General features: G+C 42.1%; 1 protein-coding gene across 1 annotated transcript; it reads right to left on the bottom strand.

The window, feature by feature from the left end:
• Positions 1–1,227: 1,227 nt before the first annotated feature.
• TMEM128 (transmembrane protein 128) lies at positions 1,228–23,312 on the bottom strand. Its single transcript, XM_054029526.1, has 5 exons — positions 23,195–23,312; positions 11,457–11,598; positions 8,112–8,273; positions 6,246–6,355; positions 1,228–4,440 (listed from the first exon to the last, which is right to left on the bottom strand). Exons 1-4 carry the CDS (start codon positions 23,292–23,294, stop codon positions 6,256–6,258), a joined length of 504 nt encoding a protein of 167 aa, XP_053885501.1. The 5' UTR covers positions 23,295–23,312; the 3' UTR covers positions 1,228–4,440; positions 6,246–6,255.
• Between the last annotated feature and the right edge of the window lie 162 nt (positions 23,313–23,474).

Below are 23,474 nucleotides of genomic sequence, written 5' to 3'. Positions count from 1 at the left end.
TAGAACTAGATGTCTAGGCTTGGGGGGTTGCAAGAAGTGGGGGTCTTCCTTAACTTTTAGCCCAGTTTTAGAAAACTCAAGTGGGATGTGGAAGACTTGGGTTCAATTTCCCCCCTCTGCCTGGTCTGGAGAAAGATGCCTGTTTAAATCCTTACCTCTCACAAATGTGCTTGAAGCACTGGGCTAGAGGGTGTTCTGATGTGGGTTTCTGTCTTGCCTGTTGAAGCTGTTGTGTGTGTAACTAATGAACAGTTCGTTGGAGTAGAGGGACTAGATCAGGGGTGGGCAAACTTTTTGGCCCGAAGGCCACGTCTGGGAATAGAAATTGTATGGTGGGCCATGAATGCTCACAAAATTGGGGTTGGGGTGTGGGAAGGAGTGAGGGTTCTGGTTGGGGATGTGGGCTCTGGGGTGGGTCCAAAATGAGGAGTTCAGGGTGTGGGAGGGGTGCAGGCTTTGGCTGGGGGTGTGGGCTCTAGGATGGGGCTGGGGATGAGAGGTTTGGGGTGCAGGAGAGTCCTCAATCCCAGCCCAGAGCTATTTGGAGGGCAGGAGGGGGATCAGGGCTGGGGCAGGGAGGTGGGGCATGGGGAGAGGCTCAGGGGTGCAGGCTTCCAATGGTGCTAACCTCAAGGGGCTCCCTGAAGCAGCGGCATGTCCCTTCTCCAGCTCTTACGCGGCGGCGCAGCCAGGTAGTTCTGTATGCTGCCCCATCCGCAGGCAGCACCCCTGCAGCTCCCATTGGAGCGCCGGAGGGGGCCATGGGAGCACACAGGAGCCAGAAGGGGGCCATGCCGTGGGTTCCGGAAGCCACGTGGAGTGGACCCCAACCCTGTTTCCCTGCTGGAGCACTGGAGCCAGGCCATGCCACGCTTCCGGGAGCTGCATGGTGCAGCCCCCGAGCCTGCACCCCAATGGAGCACCGGAGGAGGGCCATGCTGCAGCTTCCAGGAGCCACATGGTGCAGCCCCCGACCCTGCTCCCCAGCAGGAGCTTGCGGGCCGGCTTAAAATGGCTCGCAGGCTGGATGCGGCCCGCGGATCATAGTTTGCCCACCCCTAGACTAGTTCATGCATGTTCCAAGTGAGTGTCATAACCAGCAGGCTTTGGGGTCAGTCACTTTCTTTTGGCCCAATGACTCACTAGAGTATTTATCCAAAGTGTTAATGGCGTTAGAGAACACAGTAATCAGATTGTTTAAGCAATTAGGTATTGAAAATGAATCAGTCATCTGTACATAAACTTTATTAAAAGCTTCCAGACAGAACAGCTTTGTAAAATTACGTGTGCTGCATAGTGTTTTATTAATGCAAACATACAATTTAAGATTGAAAGTAACCAATTTATGTACTTGATGTATACAATGACAGAACTACTATACCTGAGGCATCATGATAAACAAAATACATCTCAAATTTACATATATACACATGCAGAAACTGTAGGAATTTTTTAAACAAGAAAAGTTGAAAACCCCGAGCCTCTGGAAAGTCTCCCTTTTATTATTTGAGAATATTTCTCGCTCTCATTAGATATGAAAGGTTAGAATTAAGAGACTTACTCAAGGATCAACTTATTGTACCAGCTAGTTCAAATAATACAAATATAATTTTAATTTGATGGGTCACTTACGTTGCATGCTTTCAGTCAGGGCCGGTGCAAGGATATTTTGCGCCCTAGGCAAAACTTCCACCTTGCACCGCCCCCCCCCCCCCCATCCTCCTCCCCCCAGAGCATCGCTTATTATAAACTTTCAAAAAATGAACACTGCATAATGTGGCATTGTTCATTAGAATTAATACACGTTTGGCTTGAAAATTATTAATTTCATTATTTAGTCTACATATCTATCTGCCATGAGGCTACATCAACTGAAAATAGGAATAAAATTTCATTTTTTTTTCCCCATCAGTTCTTTTTCTTGTTCACTATTAAAAGTAAAGGATACAGAATACATGTCACTTACTAACTATGAGTCACTATTTGAATTTCATCAAATGTTTGACGTAAACATTGATTAAGAGCACAATGTTGATTGTAATCGGAAATACACCCTTTTTAGTCACGGATACTTCCTTCCTTCCTTCCTATCAAAATCTACTACATTTTATTCTGCCTTTAGAATATCCAATTATTGTTATTAACAACATTTATAAAATTAGAATGGCAGATAGTCTGTTCTATGACTATATCAATATGACAAATTTCAATAACCTACACACGCATATTCGCACATGATAAACATACACCTCTAACCCGATATAACGCTGTCCTCGGGAGCCAAAAAAAAAAATCTCACTGCGTTATAGGTGAAACCACGTTAATCGAACTTGCTTTCATTCCCAGAGTGCGCAGCCCCGCCCGCCCGGAGCACTGCTTTACTGCGTTATATCCAAATTTGTGTTATATCAGGTCGCGTTATATAGGGGTAGAGGTGTACACTCAAATACTTAACATACACACACAATTGACAAAGTATTAGCGAAATGATGCAGCAGCAATTGCCAGTCTTAAATCTGAAACAACTCAACAAAAATAGTTGGACTCAGTCAACAGCCTCCGAAAACGAGTAAATTTAGCATTATAAACAGTACAAACAGTTTACATTCCCACTGTTGCATGACTAGTTGCCTTTAAATTTATATTAGTTACCTTTACATTTACAGTAGATTTCCTTCTTGTTAAGAAAGGAAAGGGAAATCTGGTTAATAGGCACTCTTCCATGTAATACACAAAAATAATTTAACAGCAGACAGCGAGGAGGAATGGTGAATACAGTGCAATTTAATTCCCCAAATCTTGTATCAGAGAAGCAAACAAACATCAAGGGAATAAGTCGCACTTGTCCTTTTCATAACTTACTTTCTCTAGGAAAGATCTTAAATGTACATGTCTGAATTGGCAAAGAAACACAAATATGTATTAGTACTTTATGGATCAATTTTTCTAGACATAGGACATATTTTCTGTTGCAGCATGGCTGCACACTGCTGGCAGAATCTGGCCATTCAGCCACGGGAGGGTCACACCAGCAAAGGGGGAACCTCTAGTAGCACCCATTCATTTGAGATGCTCTAATTTATGCCAGGGATACTAAAGTGGCTAACAATGGTACCAGGATCAAGGGTGTGCAAAGGTGAGGTTTACACCATCTTTAAAGGCCTCCTCCCATACCTGCATGTGGCTTCTTTGCTATTGCAGATGATCTGGCCCCAAAATTTTAACGGAGGTACAGTAACAGCCAATAGAACAGAATATTTCTTTAAAGATCAAATATGGCATACCAGAAGTTTATAAACATTGTCAATCTAGACTGAGCCTGATTCACGGATTCCAAATACCAATAACTTAGCAGAAGATACACAAACAAAAATTGAACTGATAGACAGCCAGAAGCTCATCTCTTTGGGTATAAGCCTGGGTTAGAATTGCCATCTATTGTAGGATTACTTTTAGAATTCAAGTGGAATGAATAAGGTTTAATTGTATTAAGTGGCAAATCATTTAAATCAAAATCTCAAGTGGTTCCAAGTCAACTGATTATTATTTTTAAACAAAATGCATTTAAGAATACATCCCTCGCTTGTTACCTACCTTTGTAATACTATACATAAACTTTGTCAAGAAATATTTAGTAGGGTCATAAGTTTTGGGTCACTAAAATAGGGTTCTACATTACTGCATTTATACTTTTTTGATAAAAGTCAAACAACTGACAAGCTATTGTCTGAGATACTACACAACTTTTGAGTTTAAGCAGAGATTCTCAGAATTATCAATTTTAAAAGGTATGACAGAGCACGGTAATTTAGTTTAAAAGGAAACTGTTGCCTTATCATTTGAAACAGTGAGCTCTTTACATACAAAGCTTATGGAAACAAAACTTAAAAAATATTGGAGGGGCAACAGTTTTCAGTCAATTTCAAATTAGGCTCTGCACACACACTTATACTGCACTATGATTTGATGAGTCTGCATCATTAAATTCAGTACACAATTCAGAGGTTACGTTCTGAATTCACTTGTGCTGTTCAAGTTGAAAGTTCTTGTCAATGTCAACTATTCAGAAGAGATGTTATCCAACTAACTTCCCATTCCAGACATCTGCTACTAACAGACCCTACTGTGACTCTTTAGTGACACCTTAATTTGATCAGTTCTTTAACTCAATCTAGTAGCTTCTGAGCACTGCAGCACATGCACCCCTTTTCCCCCTACAAATTCCAACAATAACATGGCTAGTGACAGATGAACTGGCATGAATGTTGAATTGATTTGCTTTTGTAAATGTGAATCAGACTCTGTGATATTAAAGTTTTGAAATACAATATTGCCATGTTTTTCAGCAGAGGTTCACAAGGAACCCATAGTATTTAAAGTTTGCACACAGTGTAGCGAACCAAGTTAGTTACCTCCTTGCAAAGGCAGATTTCTTGATACCTAGAAACTCAAAGAAAAGTAAGGGTTATATTATTTTATTTCTTTTGTGCAAACAAAGCAAAACCAGCATTACATATTGTCAGAATTATTAGTTATCTCAGATGTGATAGCTTTAGAGTTAGAGACCGAGACTGAAAGAGTACATTACATTCATCATCGCTGTGTTCACATAAAAGCATGCTGGCCTTCCTAAAGTGGGTTTACAGGGGCGAGGGGGCAGAGGACAGGCTAACAAACTAGGCTGCCCTGTAACAGTCAGCCAGCGAACCAGCTTCTCTAGGAGAGGAGCTATCATTTGATAGTCCAGATGTCTGTTGCACAGGGCAGTTAATAAAGAACCAGGCTAAATGGAAGAGGGCCTCTTTCTTGGTTCCACCAGCTGGCATAAACGGTTTGCTGAACTGACAGGAATATATGTGGTTTGTGTTGTGCAGCTTGGATTTTTTGTTTGTTTGCTTTACTTTACTTTCAGAGGATCACAATTTTGGGTTGTATAGCCTGTCAGATCCCCTTTTCAGGAGGGTAGTTACTGGGGTGGTTGTCTCAAATCTGCAAGGGGAAATTCTTTTCCCTTAGAAAAGGTGGTTCACTTGTAGAAAGCATGAGCCACCACATGAGGCTTAGTGGTGTCTGCAATCCAGAATGGCTTGAGAAAAAGAAAGGCTATTGTTTAAGTGGGCAGGATAAGACCTAGGAATGGAATGCTCTGGATTTGAGCATCAAAAAGGGGAGAAATGGTAACAAATGGGTGTCAATAGTTTTCTCCTTTTTCCTTTGCTACTAGGACAGATTGCCCCCAGAAGTAATCCTGTTCTGATTTAATAAAGTTTCAGCCACTTGGCCAAAAGTTCCTGATGTCTAAATTCATTGGTCTCTATTGCTTACAATCCAGACTGACAATGTTTTAGGTAAGGGTGGAAAAACTCCCCTCAGTTACCAGAGCATGTGCAATATGGAAAATAAGATACACAAGTATGTGGGAGAAATGAAGGAGGAAACCTAAAAGTTTCCCTTGTCCTTGAAAGTGAGGTGCACATGTTGCTTGAGGGAAAAGAAAAAATACTGCAATGTTCTTCTCAAGTCACTAGTGCCCTAATACCGCATTTACAGGGATCACTGGGAATTTTAGTAGATTTTGGGCCAAGTTTTTCCCATGAGGTAACATTTTAGTTAGGGACTTTGTTTTCTTACATATTTGCCAAATATATGTATTAATTTTAAGACTATGTTAATGGCATATTGGGAACTTAATTTTTCCAGAGGTTAGCAATAGTCCCACCTCACTCCAATGCTCTATAGAGAGCATGCTTTGCAATCCCTGCTTTTAGTCCCCATCTCTACCTGTAGCTGCCACTCCTCCTTTCAGCCAGCTAAAATGCCAGCACAGCGTTCACTCACTCTCAGTCAATCAGCGATCCATCTCCCTGACAAGGCACTTAATCCTATTCCACAGTCCATTTCTTTCCTTTGCTATGGCCAAAGCACCACAGGACACACTGATATACCACCTACCCAACATTCTACCCCACTAGCACCAACACAGCTGTGACAAATTCCAACCCTGGCTCATTCCTGAAAGTTGAAAAACAATTCAGGAATGAAGCGGGGAGAAGGGATTAGTTTATAGCATGTTAAAACTGGATATTTTGCATAAGGACTAATTTACAGACAAGATATATCGACTAAATATGTTAGAATTCTGTTTCTTGCATTTTTGTTAGAGTGCAATTGGTTTATCAAATGAAAGTTAGTATAGTTCAAAAGACAAGTTTGTGGATGTACATAGATATTTAAAAATGTGTTACCTTAGGTGACTCATCCCAGCAGGGACACAAGCATCACAACACCCATAAACTGAGTGAACAGCAACAGAGGGGTGAGAAATGACCATACAGGCCATAAGGCAATGTTGAAACTGGAAATAAAAACAAGAAGTTTAATTTTTTTTTAGTAATTTTAATGTCAGGTACTATATCCTGCACATATTTGGCATATTGTACCAGAAGTAAGATTAAGGACTCTACACCCCAATCTTGAAAGATCAAATTTATTTGAAAACAGTATTGTAAAAAAGTCTCTCCTTCTACACAATCAATTTTGTTATGGTGTGAAAAACAACTCTACAGAAGTGGCACCACGTTATTACACACCTGTGACACAATTCCTTGGTTTACTAGAAACCCTCCCAACAAAACAGCTATTAATTTTTGTCCTATACAACAAATATTACAGCCATGGAAGAGAGAGCATCAGCATAAAGAACTTTTAATTGTCTGTGTTTATGTAGGAAATAAGATGAGCAATTTGATTTTCAAATAGTGTTCAGGGCTGGCAGTTATGAAAAGCTTTTAGATCGTCCAGCTAAGCAGCCTTGATCATGAATTAACTGACAAGAGAACTCCAAGATATCCTTGTACAACCTGAGAATAAAATTTGACTTCAGCAACAAAAACAGAAATTCTAAGCCAAGTGTGACCATTTTTCTTCTTTTACCCTTCCTTTTGTTCTCAAGTTTTGCAACAAATGTGTCATAAGGTCACCTATTGGCACGGTCTGAAAACTCATGCAGTAGTGAAACTTTCCAAATTGGCTCCATCTTTTTTAAACTGAATTGGAAAGCAAGGAATACACAAACTTCTTGTTTTGCAGATTTCTTTTTCTGCATCCATGCACAATTGTTATAGACTGGGAATAAGACTTTAGCATTATATAAAGCAAGGTGTCAGGCTGTAGCATTTCAGTAAAAGCCAAGTTATAAATGCTTGAAAAATAAGCTTTCCAAAAAAGCCACAGTTCAGAGTATATATTGAAATTTTTTTTATTTAAGCAGTGTTCTGCAAGTTTGATAAAAGCTATCTGTACTGACCACCAGTCTGCTATAAAGCAATTTGAGGTAGTTTCCACCTTGAAAAAGAAGTTGTACATAGAGTATTTAGTTTTGTCCTATCTTCTCAGCTTTATTTTTAACAATCATCTTTAATTTAACAAAACCAGCGAAGGACTTTTCTATCTTCTTAACACTTGGAAAAAATAGAAGACCCAATACACCTAGAAATGGACTTAATATACAATTTCGACCATTACTGGCCTCAGTTCCAGTCTGCAATCACAGCTTTCCTACAATTAGGAATTCACTTTTTCAATAAAAGGAAAATGTAACCAAAAAATGATGAAAGTATGATGTCTAAAATTTTTGTTTCAGTAGTGGTTTATTCTCTTCATAGGTTTACCACCTTGATCTGGCATTTTTTACTATTTTCTCAACAATGTACTCTGTTGTATTTCTGATACAAGACATTTTGTTTTAAGATTTTGAGAGACAAGGCCAGGTCTACCACCTTTACTTAAAAAAAAAAAAAAATTACCATATATAAAGGCCCTTTGATTTACAGGAGACTACTCATGAAACAAGGTCCTAGTAAACAGGAATAAGGGTGGCAGAATCTGATCCATGGTCTCCAAGAATATTAATGGAAATAAGGACTTTATGCTAAATAGAACTAATTCAGGATGTGAGCAACATTACTGGACTTGACCAAAATCTACAGAAGTGACCATTCTATCAGTGTCCACTAGTGCTTCTAAATTCGAGAGGCTGTTGGCGTTGTCACTGGTAATCCCTCTTCAGGTTTTGCAAAAGTTTTATGTATTTCTGCAGCACTTTAACTTACCAAACTGCTGCTGCAATAAAAGTGGCAGTTGTGACAGGTATCAGTACTGGATACTGGGCATCATAATCCTCAATTCCACAATACCATTCTAGATATATTATGCAGTAAAAAGCAATAGCTAAGCTTGCAACCAACAAACAGCTGCCGAGAACAATGCACCAACTGCAAAGAAATAAACAAATTAAATACAGCAAAATTTCAGTTTGCGTGTTATCATCCATCACTAATTCACAGTAGCTCCTTACTTCATAGATTATTGTGTTGTAGTAAATGCTGATGTTACTAAGAAAACATTACTTTCACAAAATACAATACATCTGTATAAAACAAAGAAATTACTTAAGCATATATCTTATGATACATGATAACAGCAAGAATACTGTATCACAATAATTCACAAAATTCAGTTACTTTCAGTGAGTCTCAGTAATTAGGGGGAATTAGTGAAGATCTACTCTGCAGTGTATAAATGTACTGGAACAATTCTTTTTGTTAGTCAAGCGTTGTCAACAGATTAAGAGAGTCCTAAATAGTTAGGCTCATGCCAGGTCTACACTAGACTAGATTTAGCTATATGGACCAATCCAGTTTACACCTGCAAAAAAAGAGCTTTTGCTGATATAGCTTACACCAATCGTCAGAGTGAAAAACTATACTACCAAAAGCATTTTTATGCCAGTATAACTGGATCTATTCTTGACTTTTGCTGATATATTTATGAATCAGAAACAAACACAAAAACAAAAACAAAAAAACACACACAACCCCTTTAAATACCACACCCCCCCCCCCATACCGATATTGCTATACTGGCAAAAGTATTTAGTTTAGATCTGGCCACATTCCCAAGCCAGAGGATAACCATTACATTTGTATTTTATATGACAATTTATTGTGTAGTTCTTATATAAAGTGAAGTTCTGAGCTTTTCATTGAACATTATCAAACAGAAGCCTTCCTGAATTAACTAAAAGTTTAACTCCACTTAGTTCTGCAACCCTTGGAAAAAAGTTTTTTTTTAAATACACAGTATTACCTTGTTTTCAATTGCTAAAACAGAGTATTTTCTCAGATCATTCTCACGCTGAAAGTTAGTTAAATGTTTTAATAAACTTTCACATCTACAAACTCATTACAGGATTCTAATAGAGTCAAACAGTTTAATATACTGGCTAAAAAAAACCCATAAGGAAAAATTATTTCAAATCCAGGCATAACAGTGTATGGAACTCAACGGTATGGAACTTAGAAAGCTAACAAATTATGGACTATAGGTGCCAATTTTTAAAATTATTTTCTGGTGAAATATGCCAAATAGAGTTCAAATATGCTCAGCTTCACAAATGAAGTGAATTTATATCACCGCAGTTGACATTACTAAACCACAACAGACAGCAGAGCAACTGTCTTTGTCCAAGAGATCACCTGCTCTGAAATATTGTAGCAAAGCTCTTAGATGTGCACTGGTAGAGACATGGGGACACTTGGGACCTTATTCTGCAAGGAGCTAAACGCTCTCAAATCATGGGAGACTGAGAACAGCTCAGCACAGAATTGGACTCTTAACCACATCTGGGGACAGATTTTCAAAAATGCTCATCACGCACCAGCCCAATTGAAAACAGTGCAAAAGTGTTAGTGCATTCCTATAACCTAGTTAAGTCTTTCTACTCTATTTAGTACTTGTGCATCCGAAGAAGTGGGCTGTAGCCCACGAAAGCTTATGCTCTAATAAATTTGTTAGTCTCTAAGGTGCCACAAGTACTCCTGTTCTTTTTGCGGATACAGACTAACACGGCTGCTACTCTGAAATCTATTTAGGAAGAAAGTTATTGATCTGATCCTAAACATATTTTTTCTTTAAATTTAAAAATTATACACATCAGAAAAACAAGTTCATATTACATTTAATTACGTTTTTATAGTATCATAGTGGTACTTTACAGCTCTGCTCTGTAAATTTCTCTGTTTTATGGATTTTAAATCTGTTCATATGTGTATACATGGATGAGACAAGTTAAGTGAGTGCTAATCAATGATAAATTGGAAATTCTTATTAGTAACAATTATCTGGTTGCCTGAAACATAAAACTATCTAAAATTCACAATGTTTGTAGACTAATCTTTGGCAAAAGATTAAGCCACTGTAAGCAGCTACTTCAATAAAAAATAGCTTACCACCTCTCCTCACCATGAGAGCAATATTCATAAAGAGCCCAGAAAATATCAGCAACATTCAAAACTGATAACCTAGTAAGACACACACATGATGAAGGAAAACTATTTGCTACAAATTAATAATTGACTGTGTCTGCTATATGTGCAATATATGGAATTTACAGCTTAGCCCACATAATATCAGGTAAGAATTTCTCCAATATCCCAAAACCTCTCAACAAGATTAGTTCCTAACTTGTGTCACCCATATTTCAAATCAGCTCAAATCTTTAGAGCCCTGCAAATCTGTAGATATCCATTTTATATCCGTGGATATCCACATTGGTGGATGCAGACATCCATGGACCACGTTTACAGATAGGATGCAGATACAAATTTTGTATCCGCACAGGGTCTAAAAATCTTTACTCCAATTTAACTGTAAAACTGGTATTTCTATTGACGAGTATGCAGTCTGCACCAATCCTGCAAATATTCACTTTATTACTAAGGGCAGTCCAACTGAACTCAATGGATTATTCATAGTAGTAAAGTTTAAGCACGTGTAAGTGTTTGCACAACTGAGGCCTTATAAAATACTTAAAAGACCCAATCCTCAATTTGCTCCTTTAAAACCAATGGATGTTTTGAGTTAATGGTTTCAACTTAACCCCCCACAAATACATTAGCTCTGTACATTAACGCCGTAGGACAAATAGCCATGAAAATAAATATTACCTTTTTAGCCTTTGGCATCTATCTTAAATCCAGGTATTATCCCCTCATTTTTACATTTTAATTCCCTTTCCCTCACTCTCAAGGGTACAGTAAACCATCCTTGATTAAAAGGTGTTAACGTCTTTCAATCTCAAATAAATTTTCCAAAAACAGGCAGAAGAGTTTCTACAGAGCCAAAGGAAGACACAATATGTCCTTTCCAAAAATGTAACCAACATGCTACCCAATATAGGACCAAAAGACAGAGCAAGTTCTAAATTCCGATCCCATGCACTATAGCAAAATAATGTACTATAATTCGATTACAGGGTCCTGTGTTAAAGTGCAAGAAGAATCTTGTAAAGCTTGTATGAAAAAATTAACTTTTTAATTGACCACAAAGATGAAATCTACAGTAATAATGTTGAAGACGTACACAGAACTTTTCTTTTTAAGAAGAGGATCCCTTACCTATCTGCTTGAATGGTCTCTTTAATAGTTTTAAAAAATTCAACATAGTATGTCACAGCAATTGATGCCAAAATCCAGAATGCAGAGTGAACATTAAGTCTGGGAAGAGGCTTCTCTTTTTTCTCCACATTTGTAGATTCTTCTGTAAATAAAACCATGATTACTCTGTTATAACCACCAGTAAATGGAGTATCGTTTTATTAAAATTAAATAGGACACTTAATCCTTCTAATTCATTCTTCTTTAGAGATTAACGTATTCACTATAAAACTTTATTTTGAATTAAAAAGGAAGCATTCTAAAAAGGTTCTGCACATTTCCTGAAATAAAAACAAAAACTAAGCAAGGTGCCTTTTGATAAAAAAGTAAATAATCAGCATATGCTCTGTTTGTGCATCTTGACAGAAACATTAACAGCTGTTTACATTGCTGAAAAGGTTATTTAACCACTTAAGAATCACCTATTATAGTGAAAGAAAATATTTGTTTGATATGAAAGACACACATGGAAAGGTAAAATCAGTGTTCCATACACTAATTACTTTGCATCCATTTTCATTAACTCTGATGTTTGCAAGCTGAATTTCCCCATAGATCTTCCTACCAGAGCCGGTGCAACCACTAGGCGAACTAAGCGGTCGCCTAGGGCGCCAAGTGGTTGGGGGCGCCAAAAAGCAGTGTCCTGGCTCGGCAGGGAGGAGCCACCTTCCGGAGGCACCAGAGAGCCAGAGCGTCAGCAGTGAGCGGCTCCTGCAGGCTGCAGAAGATGCACATGGGCGATGGACCCAGGTGCCCCTGGCTCCCCCCTCGTCGTGCTCGGGCTCTGCGGCTCCCAGGCATGTGAGCCGCCGCCGGGGTGCAGGGCTCTGAGCCTGCTCCAGGAGGGGCAGCGGCTCACACTCCCGGGATCTGCAGAGCCCGAGCGCGGCGAGGGGGTAGCCCGGAGGCCCACAGGGGGCGCCGCCGCCAGCATGCATCCGCTCCAGGAGCCCGGGGGCGGGAGGGGGCACTGGGCCGCAGCCAGGGCAGGCGCACCCCCCGGCTCCCCACTGACCGCACTCAGGTTCTGCCACTCCCAGGTGTGTGAGCCGTTGCAACTGCCCTGCCCCCCCCCCGCAGCAATCTGCGGAGGACAGAGGCGACAGACGGTGTCCAAGCGTGCAGCCGGCTCTTCCCCGGGCTCCAACTTTCCCAGCTCCAGACGCTCTCCAGCCTGTGCGTTCCCGGCCGGGCACTTCCCGCCCCCCCCCTCCAGCTGCTGCTGCGCGGAGGGTGGGGGAGAAGTTGCTTCGGGCCCCGCGGTTCAGGGAGTCGGGAAAGTTGGAGCCCAGGGAGGAGGCAGCTGCGCGCTCGGATGCCACCCACCACCTCTGTACCCCGCAGATCGCCGGAGCCCGGCGTTGGCTCCTGCCCTAGGAGCAGCAGCGGGAGGCGGCGCAGGACTAGGAGGGGTGCTGCTGTGGACCGTGGCCACCAGGCAGAGTGGGGTTCCCGGGAAATGTTCCTGACCATCGTCGTCTGGCTGGCTTGGCAGGAAACCTTCATGGTCCTGACCCCTAGGGCCGATGACCTGAACCTGGGAGTTGTAAGTTGCAGCCACTTGGGGTCCCCTTTCCCTCATGTCACATGGGTTAAGCCTCCACAGCTCAAAAAGACCCCTGGACTTTCCAGTTGTATTTCCCTGTATAGATTAATCTGGGATATCTATTTAAAAAGTTACATGATTAAATACTTGATATTTGCATTAACCTAACTTTCAAAAATATGCCCCAACTTGTTTTTATTTGCAGTGTTTAAATCAAGAAAACAATTCCAGCTGCAATGATGTATCCTGCTCTTCAAACTGTTCAGAAAGCCACAGCATACAAAGAAATTAATGTAGCTAACATTTTAAAAAGTAATTCAACGGATTATAAAAACACAGCCACAAAACTAGGAAAATCACGCCATGACTGTTGGTTTCATACTTCCCACATAAGGAAGTGATTAGTAAAGTAAGAAACACATATTATGCAAAAACAAACAAAAGTTTAAGTTTAAACTAATATTTACTGAAAGACAAACTTTACAATATGAAATCATATGGGAGGGGCCTATTTTATAAAGAACATTTCAAAAAAGCATTTTTCAGCAGTAGTTGGAAAGTTGTCAGGTCATTTTTAAGTAGAGCTGTCAAAGGTCTGCAAATCTGTTATTGAACTTATTACTATGTACACTTGAAAAGGACCAGCGTGATGGGGTTTAGCTACAGGAACACATGATTTTATACAATCCCTTGTGCTGTCCCATTATTTAAAAGAGACAAAGTGGATGAGGTGATCTCTTTTATTGGAGCAACTTCTGTTAGTGAGAGGGACAAGTTTTCGAGCTACACAGAGTTCTTCTTCAGGTCTGAAAAGGTACTAACAGTGTCACAGCTAAACACTAGATCTAACAGATAGTTTAGCACAAGTAATTAGCACATATTCAAGGGGACCATTCAAGGTGAATTAGCCCATTAACTCCCTTGTAATCCCAGGACAAAAGAAGAGATTAGTGGGTTGCAAGTTGTTGTAATTAACCATAAATCCAGTATCTTTATGAAGATCATAATTTTTAATGTCCAGCAACGTTTTGAATTCAAGCTCCCAGGCTCATCTTTTGAAAAGTGTTTTGCAGCTTTCCTTTGAGGATAAGGACTAATAGGTCAGATATCGAGTGATTTTGTGGGGGCCCAACTCATGAGTTCTGAATGTTTGAGGTTGGCAATACTGAATATTATATCATGGGCCCAAAGAAATTTAAGTCAAGGTTTCTCAAACTTTTTCCACAGGCAGCATCTTAATACAGTTATTGTTTCAGGGCCAAATCCTCCCTCTCTGACAATCACATTGTATCCAAATATGAACAGGAGTACTTGTGGCACCTTAGAGACTAACAAATTTATTAGAGCATAAGCTTTCGTGGACTACAGCCCACTTCTTCGGATGCATATAGAATGGAACATATAATGAGGAGATATATATACACACATATACAGAGAGCATAAACAGGTGGGAGTTGTCTTACTAACTCTGAGAGGCCAATTAATTAAGAGAAAAAAAAAAAAAAAAAAACTTTTGAAGTGATAATCAAGCTAGCCGAGTACAGACAGTGTGATAAGAAGTGTGAGAGTACTTACAAGGGGAGATAGTCAACGTTTGTAATGGCTCAGCCATTCCCAGTCCTTATTCAAAGGACTGGGAATGGCTGAGCCATTACAAACGTTGACTATCTCCCCTTGTAAGTACTCTCACACTTCTTATCACACTGTCTGTACTCGGCTAGCTTGATTATCACTTCAAAAGTTTTTTTTTTTTTTTTTTTCTCTTAATTAATTGGCCTCTCAGAGTTAGTAAGACAACTCCCACCTGTTTATGCTCTCTGTATGTGTGTATATATATCTCCTCATTATATGTTCCATTCTATATGCATCCGAAGAAGTGGGCTGTAGTCCACGAAAGCTTATGCTCTAATAAATTTGTTAGTCTCTAAGGTGCCACAAGTACTCCTGTTCTTCTTTTTGCGGATACAGACTAACACGGCTGTTACTCTGAAACTTATCCAAATATGGTAACCCTACCTATGCCAGCTCTGCGTCGCAGGCACAAGCGTACTGCTTCACTACGGTACAAAGTGGCAATGTCGTCATTTTTCTCATCACGCGTAGGCATTACCCGGTTTGACAGGCTGTTTATGATGCTAAGTTTACTAGTTTTTGGAGGTTGTCGACTGAGTCGAACTATTTTTGTTGAGTTGTTTCAGATCTAAGGCCTTGGCTATACTTGCGAGATACAGCGCTGTAAAGGCTCCCCCAGCGCTGTAACTCACTCCCCGTCCACACTGGCAAAGCATTTGCAGCATTGTATCTCCGTGGTTGCAGCGCTGCATGTACTCCACCTCTCCGAGAGGAATAGCGAGTATCGCGCTGCCGCTGCAGCGCCAGTGTTGCTGCACATAGGCAAGCTGCATATGGGCCAGGACAGAAGCTGCATTGCAGTAGAAGACCCTCCCTTGCTTCCCAGGTCACCCTCAGCAGCGAGATATCGTCCAGGACAAACTCCTGTGGAAAATGTTGGGACAGTGTTCAGTGTAGGTGCCCCTGAAGCTGTTGGCTCTCCCCAAGGCACAGAAACCCAGAGGACAGTGCAGCCCTGAAACAATCAGTCCCCCTTACTCACCATTTTGAGGCTCCCGTGGGATGTGTGCTCCGTTTCGGACAGGAAAATTATGCTATTGTGTAGACCATGTGTGTTTTCTACTCCTTAAGTACGGGGGGAAATCATTACTGTCTGGTATAAACAACGCTGCCCCTGTTAAATGTTGTGTTTTGCCTATACAGCTGCATCAACCTTGAGACCTCAGCCATCCCTCTTATCACCTGCTCAGAGACTGCAAAGACTCAGGAAGAGACCGTGAAAAAGCAAAGAAGACATGCTGCAAGAAGTGATGCAGCAATCTATTAAAGAGAATGAGAAAGCACAAAACTGGAGGAAGAGAGAAAGCAGGATCCGCCAGGAAAATGCAGCGCACCAGCAGCAAAGCACTGATAGGCTCATAAGCATCCTGGAACGACAAGCAGATGCTATCCAGGAGCTGGTAGCCATGCTCAAAGAGGAGCAGTACCGCAAATGTCACCCCCCCCCCACCCACAGCCCTTGTCCCAAAACTCTTTCCGTTGTGCCCCGCTGTCACCTCCGACCCACTTTCTCCAACTTCCGTGTTCTTCACGCCACCCACTGCCTCCAACACCAGTATCTTCACCACCCAGCCCTGAAAACCACGACCCTTACCCTCTGCACTCAAACCCCATCACCATGCAGTATAGCTGTCCTGAAGTGCAGCACTCACTGCACAGCACACCAGACAGGACATACACAAATCTGTGATTGTACTGTTCCCCACTCCACCCCCTTGTTTCTTTTCAATAAATGGATTTTTTGGCTTTGAAAACATTCTTTATTATTGCATAAAAGTAAAAAACACTCCTTAGCCCAGGAAATAAACAGGCACTGCAAGTCTGCTTAGCAAACACTGATTCCTAAAGATCGGAAGAACTACTGCACTTCACTTCCGTGCACGGCACCAGATATCACTACTAGTTTTCAGCCTCAAATTGCTCCCTCAGGCATCCCTAATCCTTGCAGCCCCGCACTGGGCCCCTGTAATAGCCCTGCTCTCTGGCTGTACAAATTCAGCATCCAGGTGTTGAACCTCGGAGATCCATGCCTGAGTGAAGCTTTCACCCTTCCCTTCACAAATATTATGGAGGGCACAGCACGCGGATATAACCGTGAGGATGCTGTTTTCGGCCAAGTCCAGCTTCCCATACAGAGATCGCCAGTGGCCATTTAAACGGCCAAAGGCACACTCCACGGTCATTCGGCACCGGCTCAGCCTGTAATTGAACCGTTCCTTGCTGCTGTCAAGGGTCCCTGTGTAGGGTTTCATGAGCCACGGCATTAACGGGTAAGTGGGATCTCCAAGGATCACAATGGCTTTTCAACTTCCCCTACCGTGATCTTCTGCTCTGGGAAAAAAGTCCCGGCCTGCATCTTCTTGAACAGCCAAGTGTTCCGAAAGATGCATGCATCATGCACCTTTCCGGGCCAGCCTGTGTTAATGTCAATGAAACACCCATGGTGATCCACAAGCGCCTGGAGAACCATAGAGAAATACCCCTTCCAATTAACGTACTCGGATCCTAGGTGGGGTGGTGCCAGAATAGGAATGTGCGTCCTATCTATCGCCCGTCCACAGTTAGGGAACCCCATTTGTGCAAAGCCATCCACTCTTTCCTGCACGTTACCCAGAGTCACGGTTCTTCTGAGTAGGATGCAATTAATGGCCTTGCAAACTTGCATCAACACGATTCCAACGTTCAACTTTCTCACTCCAAACTGGTTTGCGACCGACCAGTAGCTGTCTGGAGTTGCCAGCTTCCAGATTGCAATAGCCACCCGCTTCTCCACTGGCAGGGCAGCTCTCAATCTCATGTCCCTGCGCCGCAGGGTGGGGGCAAGCTCCTCACACAGTCCCATGAAAGTGGCTTTTCTCATCCGAAAGTTCTGCAGCCACTGCTCGTCATCCCAGACTTCCATGACTATGTGAGCCCACCACTCGGTGCTTGTTTCCCCGAGCCCAAAAGCGGCGTTCCACGGTGCTGAGCACGTCCGTGAATGCCACAAGCAATTTCGTGTCGTACGCATTACGCGGCTCGATAGCATCGTCAGACTCCTCACCCTCACTCTCACTGTCACTTTGGATCTTAAGGAATAGTTTGACAGCCAAACATGACATGCTGTCGAGACTCGTCAGCATACGCCTCAGCAGTTCGGACTCCATTTCCCGCAGACAGATCGTGCTGCACAGAAACAGTTGAAAGATGCGCCAAAGGTGGACGGAAACAAAGGGATTTCTGGGATGCAAAGTGATGCATCACGGGGCATTGGGACAGGACCCAGAATTCCCCGCACCCACGCCCCCTTCCCACAACCCACGGCGCCAGAATGGGAAAAGGTGCTCTGTGGGATAGCTGCCCATAAGGCACCGCTCCCAATAGTGCTGCAAATGTGGCCACGACAGTGCGCTGGGCAGCTGTCAGTGTGGACAGACTGCAGCGCTTTCCCTACTCAGCTGCACGAAGTCAGGTTTAACTCACAGCACTGTACATCTGCAAGTGTAGCCAAGGCCTAAGACTCTGGCAATTGCTGCAGCATCATTTCGCTAATACTTTGTGTCAACTGTGTATTAAGTATTTGAGTGTACACCTCTACCCCTATATAACGTGACCCGATATAACATGAATTCGAGATAACGCGGTAAAGCAGCGCTCCAGAGGGGTGGGGCTGTGCACTCTGGCAGATCAAAGCAAGTCCAATAGAACGTGTTTTCACCTATAACGCGGTAAGATTTTTTGGCTCCCGAGGACAGCGTTATATCGGGTTAGAGGTGTATATGTTTATCATGTGTGAATATGCGTGTGTAGGTTGTTGAAATCTGTCATATTGATATGGTCAGTTGTTGTTGTATGACAGAGTATCCGCCATTCTAATTTTATAAATTTTATTAACAACAACAATTGGATATTCTAAAGGTAGAATAAAATGTAGTAGATTTTGATATGAAAGAAGGAAGGAAGTATACATGACTAAAAAGGGTGTATTTCTGATTACAATCAACATTGCTTAATTTTAAGGAAAAGTCATCTTGAGCTCTTAATGTTTACGTCAAACATTTGATGAAATTCAAATAGTGACTCATAGTAAGTGACATGTATTCACTATTAAAAGTAAAGGATAGAGAACAAGAAAAAGAACTGATGGGGAAAAAAAATGAAATTTTATTCCTATTTTCAGTTGATGCAGCCTCATGGCAGATAGATATGTAGACTAAATGAAATTAATAAATTTTCAAGCCAAACGTGTATTATTCTAATGAACAATGCCACATTATGCAGTGTTCATTTTTGAAATTTTATAATAAGCGATGCTCCAGGGGGAGGGGAGGAGGACGGGGGGGGCGCAAGGTGGAAGTTTCGCCTAGGGTGTATAATATCCTTGCACCGGCCCTGACTCAAAGCATGCAACATAAGTGACCCATCAAATTAAAATTATATTTGTATTATTTGAACTAGCTGGTACAATAAGTTGATCCTTGAGTAAGTCTCTTTTAATTCTAACCTTTCATATCTAATGAGAGCGAGAAATATTCTCAAATAATAAAAGGGAGACTTTCCAGAGGCTCAGGGTTTTCAACTTTTCTTGTTTAAAAAATTCCTACAGTTTCTGCATGTGTATATATGTAAATTTGAGATGTATTTTGTTTATCATGATGCCTCAGGTATAGTAGTTCTGTCATTGTATACATCAAGTACATAAATTGGTTACTTTCAATCTTAAATTGTATGTTTGCATTAATAAAACATATGCAGCACACGTAATTTTACAAAGCTATTCTGTATATAAACTTTATTAAAAGCTTCCAGTCAGATGACTGATTCATTTTCAATACCTAATTGCTTAAACAATGTGATTACTGTGTTCTCTAACACCATTAACATGTCGATTTGTGAAGCAGGTATGTTGTAATAATTGGGCCCTATGAATTTTACCTTAATTATGAGCTCAACTGTAAAGTAAGTGAAAGTTTATAAAGTGTTACAATAACCCAGGGGTAGGCAACCTAGGGCACGGGTGCCAAAGGCGGCACGAGCTGATTTTCAGTGGCACTCACACTGCCTGGGTCCTGGCCACTGGTCTGAGGGGCTGTGCATTTTAATTCAATTTTAAATGAAGCGTCTTAGACATTTTAAAAACCTTATTTACTTTACATACAACAATAGCTTAGTTATATATTAGAGACTTATAGAAAGAGACCTTCTAAAAACATTAAAATGTATTGCTGGCACGTGAAACCTTAAATTAGAGTGAATAAACGAAGACTCGGCACACCACTTCCGAAAAGTTGCCGACCCCTGTAATAACCTATAACAAATGTTGGGGGAGCAGATGAAATTAGTCCAAACAAAGAAGCCTACTGATATAACTCAAGGACTGTGTTAAGATGATACCTGACAAACATGTGTGGGACCAGAAATCAATGGACTGAAATTGGTGTGTTGAAAATTAGGCTTATCTGGTTAGTATTTCACACATCACTCCCTTTTGAGGGCCTCAAAAAGCAACTTTGAGGGAAATGCTGGCTGGCTGAAAAACAAGAGAAGAGGAAGGAGTGAGCTTCCCCATCATTGCTGCCACTACCACCATTTCCTGGGACACCAGATCTTTATCCTAATCCTGAGAGATGTTCTGACCATTCTGGGCCAGAGAGAGGGACACAAGACATCTCCACACCTACCTGCTTCAACTAAATCCTACCACCTCTTGGGGAGGAGGGGTGATGTCTGTCTCTCATATGTGCATGCACGCATTGCTTTATTTCTTCTCTTTTGTACCCTCTCCTCTTTTCTTCTGTTTAAAACATATGTCTTAGCTAGTCAAGGCTGCATATTTTGCACCACTGCTGTAAGAGTGTGTGTGTGTGTGTGTCTGTCTTGTTTTGCCTTTTAGGAAACACGATTAGAGTTTAGCAGCAGCAGCTCCAGCCCATCTCAACTAACCTCTTTTCCCCAAAAAGGACAGTTATGACCATTTGTAATACCAGGAGGGAGACTGTCAAAAAAAAAAAAAAAATTGGGAGTGAGAGAGAGCTCTGCTAAATGGAAAGGGAAAAAAGGTTGTTAAAATGAACCCCTTCTTAATACTCTACATTTTAAATGCTTTGACTATCTTCGCCGTACTTTCATTAAAGGGTAATAGATTTTTAATAGTGCCATGGTTCTAAGCAGGCTAAGGGATACCAAACCCAGAATCTTGTTTAGTGTTGGACAGTTTCAGGGTGATATGAATACATTTAACTCTTTGGGCCCATATAGTCCTAAATTAATATAACAGGCTTATAACTTTTGAATACTGCACTTAGACTTAGTAGGTGGGAACTCCAAGCCATCTCCTTGAACTGGGTCTGAAATTCTAAATGGTTAGAATACCTGATTTACCAAAACTTGAAGGCTAGCTTATGTTGACAGACACTGAGCTATTATAAATACTCTGTATAACCACTTGGGACAAATTCATTGAGGCCAGGGTCTTGCCCAACTGCAAAAGAGCTCTTCTGCACAAGGACATGTAGAAGCCTATGAAATACTTGCCCTAGCTGCTCACCCATCTTGCATTTGTTTAGGTGTTTTGAAAGGTACTGGTAGTCTACACATCACAGTGATAGGAAATATTGTTAAGACACTGGTTGTGAATGTCTTTTTAAATTTTGGACTGTAAATATACTGTAGGGCGCAAAATATCCTGGCACCGGCCCTGCTTCCTACCAATGTCACATGCCAAGTTTCAATTTCAGGAGGCAGCTTGATATGCAGAGGATATTAACTGTACTTAAGTTACTGTAAAAAAGTGATTACATAGAAATGTAGATTTTTCTAGAATTCTCACTGTAAGATCTGAGCGCCTTACAAATTTTAGAGCAGACAGAATCAATGAGGGCAAAGGAGCATGCAGTTTTGAAGGCAAGGGTGTATGTTCTTTTAACTGCGATGTTGAAAGACCAACTCATTAAACAAAACACATACACTGTTAGAATTAACTAAACTAAATTGATGGGAATACCTGTGGAAATATTTGCATATTTGAATATTTCACATATTTTAAGCCTCCTTTATTATGACAAGTACATTATTTGTAACTGCTCTTTGGATTTGCCTTTCTCTGTTCCCTAGTACTAAACAGTCAGTAACACCCTTGCCATGGTAATATATATTACTTCACTTTACATTTTTCTGTGATTTGCATAATAATTAGGCAAATTTAGTAGTAATAGATTTAGCAAACTTACCACTTTGGAACCTCCCTTTGTCTCAACCCCTTTGGTCCACAGTTCGAGGGCCTTTATGGTGCCTACAAAAACTGCTTTGAGATCTTATTCTTGTATTCCTGAGATCCTCTACAACAGGGGTTCCCAAACTTGGTTCGCAGCTTGTTCAGGGTAAGCCCCTGGCGGCTGCAAGATGCTTTGTTTACCTGAGCATCCACAGGTATGGCCGCTCGCAACTCCCAGTGGCCGCAGCTCCCATTGACCAGGAACAGCGAACCGCAGCCACTGGGAGCTGCGAGCGGCCATACCTGCGGACGCTCAGGTAAACAAAGCATCTTGCAGCCCACCAGGGACTTACCCTGAACAAACTACAAACCAATCTGGGAACCCCTGCTATACAACAAGGGTGTGAGACCTCTGATTTTCTTCTTCCTCCCCTTTTTGTACAGTTCTTCCCCCTACCCTCCCTTCTCTTATTAACATTTTAATAGCTTCATAATAAACAAATCACTGCAACCTGTTGTCTGACACCCCTAAAAATTAACAAGTACTGATAAGCTCTCCTCAGCTGATGTCTCTGTTGGGGGAGGGGGTCAGGCTGGCATAAGGGGCAGAGAACATATACCCTGACAGACAGGGCCAGCTATTGGAACTCACACAAGGGGCTTGTCCACATGAGACAGTGTAGAGTGTTAGAGCAGGGTATGCTGCAATCATTTATTCCCCTATGGGAAGGGTAACAACTGCACTGGCATGAGCCACATTTATACTGGTATAATAGTGGCCACACCAGGGTTTTACTGGTGTTAACTACTTCAATTAAAAACCTCTAAACGACACACTTAAACCCTTAAAATGTAAGTATAGAGCAGGCTTAGAAGATACTGCCTCCAGGGTAATACTCCTAGAACTGATGCAATTTCTCCCCTAGACCATACATCTACCTCAGCCACCGGCAGCCCCAGAGTGACCGTCTCCCATCCCCCCCATCAGCCCTGAAGCTCTTTCTCCCCGCCTGTCTCCTTTGGCTTCTCCAGGCAGGCCCGGCAGGCACAGCAGGCTCTAAGAAGAGCCGGTGGATGGTCGGCACTGGCCACCTCCCTGCACGTACCGGATTCCAGAGGGGAGCCTCCCTCCGCCCCCCGCCTGCCCGCCCGCAGCAGACACCGCTGCTCCCGCTCGAAGCTACTTGGGACGGGGCGCGCGGGCCCTGGCCTGCCCTCTTCTCCCAAGGTCGAGGGGAGAGGGGGAGGCGCCGTACTGCACCCAGGCAGCGGTCACGCACCGCCCCGCGCTAAAGGGGGGGGTCCCCACAGGCTCCAGGAATCACCTACCAGGGGGAGGCTGTAGCAGCAGTGCCTGGGGCTCTACCTCCTCCCTCAGGTGGCGTCTCAGCCGTAGCAGCGGGTCCCTGTCACCCACGCCAGCCGCCATTTTGGACTGCTCCGGAAGTGACGCCAGGAGGAAGCGCAGGTAGGGCGGGCTGAGAGGGAGCTATAAATAGAAGCGTGATGGGGCTAAGCCGTTGTAGCCGTTGTCCTGAGCGGCGCGCGTGTTAGGGTTTGTTGTATTGCTGTCTATTTTTGTCCCTTGTTTTCTTGGTTTTTTTTAATT

Source organism: Malaclemys terrapin, chromosome 5, assembly GCF_027887155.1.
Source record: "Malaclemys terrapin pileata isolate rMalTer1 chromosome 5, rMalTer1.hap1, whole genome shotgun sequence".
In the NCBI taxonomy this organism is placed as follows: domain Eukaryota; kingdom Metazoa; phylum Chordata; order Testudines; family Emydidae; genus Malaclemys; species Malaclemys terrapin.
Note: the sequence above shows the minus strand (reverse complement) of the source record. Positions and strands in the feature narration are given on the sequence as shown.

Excerpts from the sequence above, each read along its gene's own strand:
- TMEM128 (XM_054029526.1), bottom strand. The coding sequence starts at position 23,294 with ATGGCGGCTGGCGTGGGTGACAGGGACCCGCTGCTACGGCTGAGACGC. Across the intron at positions 8,274-11,456 it reads GAGACCATTCAAGCAGATAG|TTGGTGCATTGTTCTCGGCA; the intron begins GTAAGGGATCCT and ends ATTTCTTTGCAG. Across the intron at positions 6,356-8,111 it reads TTTATTGCAGCAGCAGTTTG|TTTCAACATTGCCTTATGGC; the intron begins GTAAGTTAAAGT and ends TTTTATTTCCAG.